Source organism: Ornithorhynchus anatinus, chromosome X1, assembly GCF_004115215.2.
Source record: "Ornithorhynchus anatinus isolate Pmale09 chromosome X1, mOrnAna1.pri.v4, whole genome shotgun sequence".
Taxonomy (NCBI): Eukaryota; Metazoa; Chordata; class Mammalia; order Monotremata; family Ornithorhynchidae; genus Ornithorhynchus; species Ornithorhynchus anatinus.
In genome coordinates this window covers 117,135,798-117,146,603 of record NC_041749.1, presented here as the reverse complement: position 1 = coordinate 117,146,603, position 10,806 = coordinate 117,135,798, and the positions used below count along the sequence as shown (strand labels likewise).

At 46.6% G+C, this 10,806-nt stretch overlaps 1 protein-coding gene across 3 annotated transcripts in view; it reads left to right on the top strand.

The window, feature by feature from the left end:
* Positions 1–1,035: 1,035 nt before the first annotated feature.
* HNRNPM (heterogeneous nuclear ribonucleoprotein M) overlaps positions 1,036–10,806 on the top strand; it is a 37,597-nt gene continuing 27,826 nt past the window's right edge. Inside the window, exons 1-2 of one of the 3 annotated variants that reach the window (XM_029050288.2) lie at positions 1,036–1,174; positions 8,583–8,749. In XM_029050288.2, coding sequence (XP_028906121.1) covers positions 1,065–1,174; positions 8,583–8,749 — 277 coding nt within the window. In that variant the 5' untranslated portion in view covers positions 1,036–1,064. The remainder of the gene's footprint in view (positions 1,175–8,582; positions 8,750–10,806) is intronic. The other 2 variants (XM_029050287.2, XM_029050286.2) reach the window with 2 other exon arrangements.

Below are 10,806 nucleotides of genomic sequence, written 5' to 3'. Positions count from 1 at the left end.
CTAAGTCTGGCAACTACCTAATACCCATATTGTTTGGCATCTAAATACTATGAGCCCGTTATTGGGCAGGGATCGTCTCTTATCTGTTGCCGAATTGTCCATTCCAAGCACTCGGTTCAGTGCTCTGCACACGGTAAGCGCTCGATAAATACTAACGAATGAAAGAGCTCAGTCCAGTGCTCTGCACATAGTAAGTGCTGGATAAATATGATCGAATGAAAATAATAATGTTGGTATTTGCTAAGCGCTTACTATGTGCAGAGCACTGTTCTAAGCTCTGGGGTAGATACAAGGGAATCGGGTTGTCCCACGTGAGGCTCACAGTTTTAATCCCCATTTTCCCGATGAGATAACCGAGGCCCAGAGAAGTGAAGTGACTTACCCCAAGCATGGGGAAGCAGCGTGGCTTAGTGGAAAGAGCCTGGGCTTCGGAGTCAGAGGTCATGGGTTCGACTCCCGGCTTTGCCACTTGTCAGCTGTGTGACTGTGGGGAAGTCACTTAACTTCTCTGTGCCTCGGTTACCTCATCTGTAAAATGGGGATTAACTGTGAGCCTCACGTTGGACAACCTGATTACCCTGTATCTACCCCAGCGCTTAGAACAGTGCTTGGCACGTAGTAAGCGCTTAACAAATGCCAACATTATTATTAAGTCACACAGCTGACAAGGGGCAGAGCCAGGATTCGAAGCCATGACCTCTGACTTCCAAGCCCGGGCTCTTTCCACTGAGCCACGCTGTACCTCGATACTGCTCTTGCCCTCGGCACCAACCGATTCCCGGCCAGCCCAAGCGGCGCTGAAGGTGGGGACGGCGCCTTCCCACGGGCCCGCAGCCCCTCGGCCTTCGCCCCCGCCTTCCCACCTTCGCGTCACCACCCGCCCTTCGAGGAACCCGGCGGCGAGGGTGGGGCCGTTAGAAACGGAGGAGTCTGCGCAGGCGGCTCCTGGCCTGCGCGCGCACGTCCCGATTGTGCCGCGCGTTTAGGCCTGCCCGCGTAGTTGGCTCGCGCAGACGCGCCGCCCTCCATTCGGAATCCTCACACAAAGCCCAGACGCAGAGAAAATGGCGGCGGCGGAGGCGGTAGTGGCGGCGGCGGCAACCGATCCCAAGATGGAGGAGGCCAGCGGTGCAGCCGGTGTGGCGAGCGGGAACAACGCTGTGGTCCCGAAGAGGTGAGAAGCCTATTTAGCCTATTTGATTTCCACGCCGCCTCTCTTCTTCCCTCCCGGCTTCGCCCAACGACCGCCGGCCCCAGGCAGCGGGCGCCCCCCCCCCCCCCCACTTCGCCACGGCCCCGGGAGGGTCAGAGCGGCCCGAGTGAATCCGGATGCTGCAGGCAGGTCCGACGGACCCCGCTTGCCTCCCCGGTCGTCTGCGCGGTTCCGTCGGCGGGCTTGGCCTAATGGCGGCGTGAGCCGGGCACGCGGGCGGACGGGAGCAGTTTCGGAGTCCGTCGCACAGGATGCGAGGGCAGGGGGACGCCCCCGAGTCTGAACCTTTAAACCCTTGGAAGAGGAAAAAGCTGAAAATTCAGAAGACTCTGCATCCTTAGGGGGAGGTGGGGAGGTTGAGCGTCTGTAACAAAAGGTAGCGGGGTCCTCGTCCCTCAGCCCCCTGCCCCCGCCAGCTTTCCTCGGAAAGCCGGGGGTATGGCCGCCTACGGGACCCCGCCGATCCGACCCGCATCAAGCGTTCGGGAATAAGAAGGGCTCCCAAATCAGGACTCCTGGGGTCATTCCTCTTAGCGAGCAGGGCGCGAGTTTTTGACTCCATCTTGGGTCGCTTCCCTCTTTCTCTCTCCATCCCCCCGGCTCGATTCTTTTTTTACCGCCCCTCCCCTCCCCCCTTTCCCTCTCTCTCTTCTCTCCCTCCCTCCCCAGTAACGCAGTTGAAGGTTCATCCTTTAATCACTGAAAATGGGGGTGCGCTAGCCCGGCCAGGTGACTTTCCTGACTTTGGGGGGCGGTTGGATGGTCAGGGTTTATCAGGAAGCTCACCCTCCTTTGTGCCGCTTTCCAAGATGGAAACTAGTCATCTTTTGGGTGTTGTTTAACGGGACCCTTGGGGATTCTTGTTTTTCACCCAAGGGCCTGGATTTTGTTTAAGGCCCCGGAAAACAGAGGGTCAAAGTACTTGAAAGAGGTTTTTCTTCCTCGTCGATTGGTGGGACAGGGGAAGGGGGCAGGTTCAGAGGCCAAATAACATTTTTAAGAACTGCCGCAGTGTAACCCGTCTTCGCCATTACTTTTGTGGCAAAAAGATACTTTCGGTTCAAAAGATAGCTTTGTATCCCAACTATGTGTAGCACTCAACTGTCCAAGGCGTAGGGATTGGACCTCATCTCCTGCTTTTACTCTATCTCGGCTGATTAAACTACTATTGCATTTCCTGGTGGTCAAATTCAGATGTGTGAAATCTGGCCCAGTTCATTTTGCATGTGGTAGATGCAGTATTCTCAGACCATTTTCAAATTTAAAATGAAGGAACAATCGTTAATATCTCTCGCCTTCCCTTCCCTCCCTCCCAGTAATGTATAGCAGAGGAGATGCTCTTAAACATATAGTTCTGCCCTACTGTTTCTCTGGGCCTTCCTATGGGAGGAGATTAAGCAAGAAAGGGTAAGGTGAGGTGATGAGGGAATTCAGGATGGGAGTGCTTAGATTATATTTTAGTATTTTGTATTTGTACTTTAGCAGTCTTGTTACAGGTGTGCTTCGAAGGTGGGTAAAATGAAATGGCCAGGGAGAGGAGGGAAAATTTTCTTGTGCAGTTAGGTTGATGGTGCCCCCCCCCCCCCCCCCCCCCAAGCCATGAATTCCCCCCTGGCCTTAATTCCCCTCTGGCCTGAGCAGTTCCCCTCTGGCACTGCTTTCATAGGAAGATGGAGTAAGAAAGGAGCATTTGAGGTGTGTAAAAGCTAGTGAAAAGACCGTTCAAAATGAGAATACCTATTCATCTTTAGCATATTGTGCCTGCCGTACTACTCTGGTTAAGATTTTTCTTGAATCTCTTATGGTCTTATGAGGCACACCAAAGCACCAGTACTTTATGAATTTGCAGTTGCAAAAAATGACTCGGGTAAGTTTAACAAGTGACCAGGTTCATGCAAAAAGCTAGGAAGAATCTAGGAACTATCGTACTTCTAGCCTGTACCTTTAATCACAGTTTCTCTGAAATGAGGGCTGTTTTAATGGGCAGATTCAGTTGCTTTGGATTTTAGCATCAGTTGCAAGAGAAGCAGTGGGAACTGGAAGACAAGAAGTGAGATGTAAACAATAGGTCAAATGTAGCAAAGGTGAGGTAAGGTGAAAGCGCTGCTGGAGAAGAATTGCCAGTGTTGAGCCCCAGAGAGCAGCTTTCTGTTGATGGGTCAAATCATGAATCATTGGCAACCCTCATTGAAAACATCTGCCTCTGTCAGTGGCATTTCAGCACTTGTGGTGTGCAGAGCACTGAACGGTCTGGGAGAGTGCAATACAACAGAGTTGTTAGACACATTCCTTGCCCATAAGGAGCTTACAATTTAGAGCGGGAGAGATAAAATGAATGTTATGGCTTTGTGCAGCATTGCAGAGGGGTGGGGGAAGGCTATCAAGTCCTTCAAGGGTACAAATTGAAGTGCATCGGTGATGCAGGAGAGGGAGGGAGTAGGAGAATGTCTTAGTTGGGGAAGACCTCTTGGAGGACATGTCATTTTAATAGGACTTTGAAGGAGGGGAGCGTGGTGGTCTGGCAGATATGAAGAGGGGAGGGTGTTCCAGGCCAGAGGGAGAATGTGGTGGGACAGGAGTTGGTGATGAGGTAGGACTGAGGAAGAGTGAGTAGGTTGAAGTTAAAGGAGTAAGGTGTGTAGGCTAGGTTGTAGTAGGAAATCAACCAGGTAAGGTAGGAGGGGTGAGCTGATTGAGTACTTTTAAAGCCGATGGTAAAGAGTTTGTCTTGGCAGAGGTGGATGACTGAGGATTCTCTGTGGCCAGAATTGGATTTGGTTGCAAGGAGGACTTTTAATAATTATGGCATGTAAGTTCTTAGTATTTACTAAGCCCTGGGGTAGATACAGGATATTCAGGTTGGACTCAGTCCCTCTTCCATATGGGGCTCCCAGTCTAAGTAGGAGGGCAAATAGGTATTAAAGCCCCATTTTACAGGTGAGGAAATTGAGTCACAGAGAAAAAAGTCACACAGCAGGCAGGGTTTAGAACCCAGGATCTTTGACTCCCTGTCCTGTACTCTTTCCACTAGGCCATGCTGTTGCTTTTTGGCCCATCACTCCATCTTACAGTAACTAGTATAGTTTTGCATCTGTTTGTTGACTTCAGGAAACTTCACAGTCCAGCCATATGCATGTATTATCTCCAGTATGTGAGTAATTGAGAATGGAGTCTACATAGCTATGACATCTCCAAAAATGCCTTATTTCTTCAGCCTACTCTCTGGAAAACATTGTCCTTGTGCTCAGGGAACAAGTCTACCAACTCTGTATTGTACTATCCCAAGTGCTTAGTACAGTGCTCTGCACATACTATTGGTTATATAGTGTGATCTTGTGCCCAAGCATGGGCTCATAGGTTACTCTGAGCAACTTTAGGAAATTATGCAAATGTCCTGGAATTAGGTGACTTCTAATCTGATTATCCCATCTTATATTAAACTGCAGCTGCTCTTGGTCACCCTCCTCATCTGCTCCTTGCCTCCCTCCCAATCCCCTTTTTAGATTGTGGTCCTCTTTCTCTCCCCCCACCACCCCCAAGGGCTAGGGACTGATTTACACTTGCCTTCTTCCCTAGTGCTTAATACAATGTTTTGCACGTAGTGCTCGATAAATACATTAAATGAATTTTAAAGCTTGAAATATTCTGAGATGGAGCATGTTGAGTACATTGTCAGTTTAGGTTCCACAGCATTCTACAATTTATAATAGGGATTTAACCTCACTTCTCCTGTCCTGATTTTCAACAAATGTGGCAAGTCTGTATCATATATGCTTTAGATATGTTTAAAATCCATAGGTAAACTCTCCATGGAAGTCCTTTATGCCCTAAAAGGCACGGGAGGACCCATTTTCCCCAATGTAACTGCTTTTTACTTCCATGCAACATCCATTTTAGTCATTTACCGGGTCTATACTCTGTTTCCAGACCTTTAACTCCCCCCTGAAGCCTCCAGTCCCCCACCTCTCAAGTCCAGATAGCTTTGTTAGCAACTTTGTTGGCAAGATAAAGGCCAGCAGAACATGAGCTTCCCCCAAAGCCACCCTTGCCTGCTGCCAGTTCTAGGTTCTCCTTAGTTATTTTTCAGAAAGTAGATGCCTTGGATTTTGGTCTTTTCTCACCCTAAAAACAGTTGCTTCCACTCTTCTCCCCTCCCATGCCAATTTGTTTCCTTCCCCTTAGCTTTCAAGTCTGCTCAAGTCTCTTGAATACCTAAAAGCCTTCTTTTATTCCCCTTGAGCCATCCATCACTCCCAGCTTCTTGCACCTCTAAATTCTTTACCTTTTGATCATTCGTGACTCCTTACAGTCTAGCTTTTGTCCCTTTCATTCTGCTCCCTAGGGCCCTTTGAACCAAATCTAATTGGCTTGGTTTCACTGACATGTTACTATTTGGTTATTTTACCTATCTGAGCACTGTCTTTTTTTTTTCTTTCTTTCTTTCTTCCATCACCCTTTAATTCTCTACAAGACCCAATACTTTGTACAGTGCCTGGTATTAACAAATGCCAGAGAGAGAGAGACACCTCTATTAGGGAGTTCCTCCAACACCTCAAACTTAATATGTCCGAAACACTCTTCATCTTCCCACCAAAACCTCATCCTCCCCCGACTTTCCTTTCACTGTAGATAGCACTATTATCCTCCCAGTCACACAAGCCTGTAACCTTGGCATTACCCTTGACTCATCTCTCTCTTTCAGTCTATCACGGAGTCTTGTGGGTTCTACCATCACAACGTCTCGAATCCGCCTTTTCCTCCTCTTCCAAATCTCTGCCCTGCTGATCCAAGCATCTCGACTGCTGCATCAACCTCCTCACCGATCTCCCTGCCTCCCGTCTTTTCCCTCTACAGTCCATACTTTACTCTGCTGCGCAGAGAAGCAGCGTGGCTCAGTGGAAAGAGCCCGAGCTTGGGAGTCAGAGGTCATGAGTTTGAATCCCGGCTCTGCCACTTGTCAGCTGTGTGACTGTGGGGAAGTCACTTAACTTCTCTGTGCCTCAGTTACCTCATCTGTAAAATGGGGATTAACTGTGAGCCTCACGTGGGACAACCTGATTACCCTGTATCTACCCCAGTGCTTAGAACAGTGCTCGGCACATAGCGCTTAACAAACAACATTATTATTATATCATTTTTCTGAAAAAAATATTCGGTCCATATCTTCCCCCTCCTCACAAACCTGCAGTGGTTGTCCATCCACTTCTGCATCAAACATGGGCTTAAAAGGAGTCAGCTCTCTCCCTCCTACCTTACCTCACTGATCTCCTACAAACCTGTTCACTTCGTTCTTCTAACATCAACCTACTCATTATACCTTGATCTCATCTATCCCATCACTACTAACCCTTTGTCCATGTTGTTCCTCGGGCCTGTATCTCCCTCCCCCTTCATATCTGACAGTTTACCACTCTCCCCATTTTCAGAACCCTTCTAAAATCACACCTTATTTCCCCTAACTGTCCCCCCCCCCCCCCCCGTGTCAACTATGCACTTGTCTGTGTATCCCTTAAGCATCTAGCCCAGCCACCTGGTACTTATGTAAATGTTCTTATTCTCACTTTCATCCAGCCGTAGCCCATTTTAATGTCTGTCTCTTCCCCTGTAGACTGGAAGCTCCTTGTGGGCAGGGATTGCGTCTACCAACTCTTATTGTACTGGACCAAGTCCATAGGAAGCAGCATGGTGTAGTGGCCAGAGCACCGGCCTTGGAGTCAGAAGGTCGTGGGCTCTAATCCCAGCTCCACCACTTGTCTGCTGTGTGACCTTGGGCAAGTCACTTCAACTCTCTGGGCCTCAGTTCCCTCTTTTGTAAAATGGGGATTGAGACTGCGAGCTCCATGGGGGACAGGGACTGTGTCAACCCACTTTGTCTCCACCCCAGAACTTGGTACAGTGCCTGGCACCCGGTAAGCGCTTAAAAAAATACCACAATTATTATTAGTCAAGTGCTCTGCACAACAGAAAAGGCTCAGATACCAGTGTTTGGCTTATTGTGTGGTACACAAGCTCTCAAATGACTTCTCATGTCATAATATAGACCAGAGCATGAATACTTATGAAGTGTATTTTCCTTTTCTTCTGCGCTCTGAAGGAATGGGAGTCAATGCTTCAGTAGTCCCTCAGGTGACATTTGTCAACACTGCTTCTGAAAACATGGAGAGCTGTATCTAACCTTTGTGACAAGAAGCAGCGCGGTCTAGTGGAAAGAGCACAGACCTGGGAATCAGGACCTGGGTTCTAGTCCCAGCTCCTCCACTTGCCTGCTGTATGACCTTGGGCAAGCCCCTTAACTTTTCTGGTCCTCAGTTTTCTCAACTGTAAAATGAGGATTTGATCCTTGTTCTTCCTTCTACTTAACCTGGGGGCCCCGCATAGGGTAGGGGCTCTTTCCATCCTGAATATCTTGTATCTACCACATTGCTTAGTACAGCGCCTAGCACAGTGTTAGACAAATAGCGTAATTATATTAATGATATCTTGAGTGCTTGCTCTACTTAACACTGATAATTGTGAAGTCACTGTCCTTTTTAACATGGTATATAAATGCTTACTATCTGCCAGGCGCTCTACTAAGCACTAGGGTAGATACAAGGTAATCAGGTTGGATACAGTCCATGTCTTAATCCACATTTTACAGATGAGGTAACTGAAGCCCAGAGAAGTGAAGTGACTCGCTCAAGGTCCCACAACAGACAAGCGGCAGAGCTGGGATTAGAGCCCAAGTCCTCTGCCTTCCTGGCCTGTGCTCTTTCCACTAGGCCATGCTGCTTCTCATTTTCTCTTGTGCTGTAATGGTGTCTGACTTGTACAGTCAGTCCTCCTGTAATGACCCTCCATTGTTCGTACTCACCCTTTGTCTGATTATTACACTTTCTATCCAAACAGGTGCATGTTGTCAGGAGAACACTTTTCTTATTTCTGTCGTTGCACTCTTCAAAATGTGTAGTGGAAATATGTATTGTGACAGAACTGAGTGTACTCTCTGTTAGTCTGGTGTACAAACAATGAAGGCTGTTTAGGGTGGGGTTGGAGGGAAAAGTGTTTGCTGCTCTTGGTGTTCCTTTTTCTTTTGAAACATTCTGTAATCTTGGTGTTTAGCACACCCTCCTTGGAGAAATCTCATTTTAAAAATGAGGTCAAGTACCTCATTTTCTGAGGGTGATATGGTGGGTGCATGTTGCCATGGTGTGCATGCTGGCAAATCAGTTTTGCCTCTTGGATCCCTTGCTATGACTTAAAACCAAGACCAGGGTCATTTTTCTTCAATTCTATGTCTTTGAATGGAAATGTAAGCCCACCTTTCAAAATGGGCTATTCAAAGTAGTTGGGTTCATAAGCTGTTTTTTTTTTAAATTTTTTTTTTCAGCGATGGCGAGCGATCAACTCAAAATGAGAAAAGGAAGGAAAAAAATGTGAAACGGGGGAATCGCTTTGAGCCGTATGCCAATCCTGCTAAGAGATACAGAGCTTTCATCACAAATATACCGTTTGATGTGAAATGGCAGTCTTTGAAAGATCTGGTCAAAGAAAAAGGTAATGGTGTTGGTAGTATATTAGCAAAGTAAAAGGTTGGTCTGTTATCCTTCCGCTGATTAATTCCTTGGATGTAATTTAAACTCTGTCAGTTAAGGCTGTTCTGGGTAGTTTGCATCCTTTGTAAAGGATTTAGATTAAAGCCATTTTGGGGCTTTCGTGACGGTTTCATGCCATTGGTGTCAAATGGGGCAGTTTTTGTGTGGTCATGTAGGACTATACATGACTTTATTGGCATAAAATGTGGTTAATAAGGCTTCGCATATGTTTTGAATGAAGCCTTTGTGTGTCGAGGGAAATTTTGAATTCTCTCCATTTAGTGCTTGAAGTTTGAATCCTTTTAATCAGTTGGGCCAGGTAGTACCATTGGGGCTGATCCTGGTGCAGTTGAATGTCCTGGAATTGGGATTTGGGCTTAGGTTATAAATTACAAAATATTCAATGTATTTAAACTTTATTTCTATGTAGAATGGAGATTGGCTACATCAAAATATAGCCGCCTGCTTTTGAAATATAGTGCCTCAACTTGACCAATTGCTGTGTCCCAGGGAAAGAATGCTTTAAACTAGATAGAGGGATGATCTTCTACTAGTCTAGGCAATCAGTCAGTCATATTTGAGTCCTTACTGTGTGCAGAGCACTGTACAATGCGCCTTGGGAGAGTACAAAGGTGTGAACAATGAGTTGGGTAGACAAACTTGGAACCTGCTTTTTTGGAATATTACTGTTCCCCCCCCCCACACACACACACACATCTAGATGCAAATATCTGTAACTAAGCCAGTCTGGTTGCATCCTATTTGGCACAGTGTAATTGAAACATATTAGCATGATTGGCAAAACCACATTAAAGCTTCAATTGCTATACTTTTAAAAGACTATCATGAATGATCCCTCGATTTAGCACTAGGACACAACTTTCTTCTTGATGTGCAAGACACACTAGGTAATATGATTATCACACTATTTACACACTTTAAGCACTGATTGGCATTCTAAGACTTGTGCTATCCCGCCTCGTAAAGTATGTTTGGCATGAGATTTGATTTTCCTCCCTTGATCAGCTAAGTCATTTCTGTGAATGATCCAAGGACAGCAGTGAAATGTCTTCATATTTATCTGAGGGAGCCTTTCAGGTTGCTTACTAGATCCAAAGTTTAGTATTGAAGCAGCAGTCCCCAAAACCAAGCCTAAAATTTCGAGGGGGGGGCGGTCATTCTTTGCATCCTCCCCCCCCCCCCCCCCAAATGTATGCCCTTCAGTTTGTGTGAACTTGCTGAATCAAATTCTTGTGATAGACGGTCCTTAGACTGACACAACTGGTTCTTGAGAATTACATCTTAAAGCTTTCTAAGACAGAATCAGTTTGCTCATAGGAAGTATTATGAATGCAAGATCCCCAAGCCAAGCTTGAACACCCTATATTTTTTTTACCAGAATTACCCAAAAACTGTGTAGACAAGCAGAGGTAAGTAAAATAGCTACATTAATGCCTTTATATTGTCAGAGAGGTTCCACGATAGGGTAACCGATTTTTACTTCATCAGAAGTAAAATGGATGTCGACCCTCCCTGGTGACTCCGCCTGGCAATCAGGTAACTGCCCACTTTCTCCCCCCGTGTGCACATGCGCCCACTCCCTCACAGTAACGTTTTAAAATTATTTTCCCATGGCTACGTGCGTGCCCTCAACTCCTGGGCCCCCAGAACTAGTGCCATAAGGGAGACTGGTGTTGTAATGTTGAAGCTGACGTGGTGTTAAGCTGAAATGGTGTAAATATAGACATGTAAGTGCCGTTCGTTATAGCTTGAAACGCTTTAAGTTGAGAACTGCCTTTATATAGTTCCAAGAAACAGGAATGTGGCTTTGAAAATGTAATCGTTGGACTGCTGTATGTAAGAGCCTATAGGTTTAAATCTTCAGTTCATGTTTTTAGGAGTGTGTGAACCAGTTTTGGGATGCTGGTTTATTGGGGCCATTATACTGCTTTACCATTCAGCAGTTAAGTTTGGTAGATCTAAAGCTAGTAGCAACAGGGAAGTTTCTGGAGGTAGAAA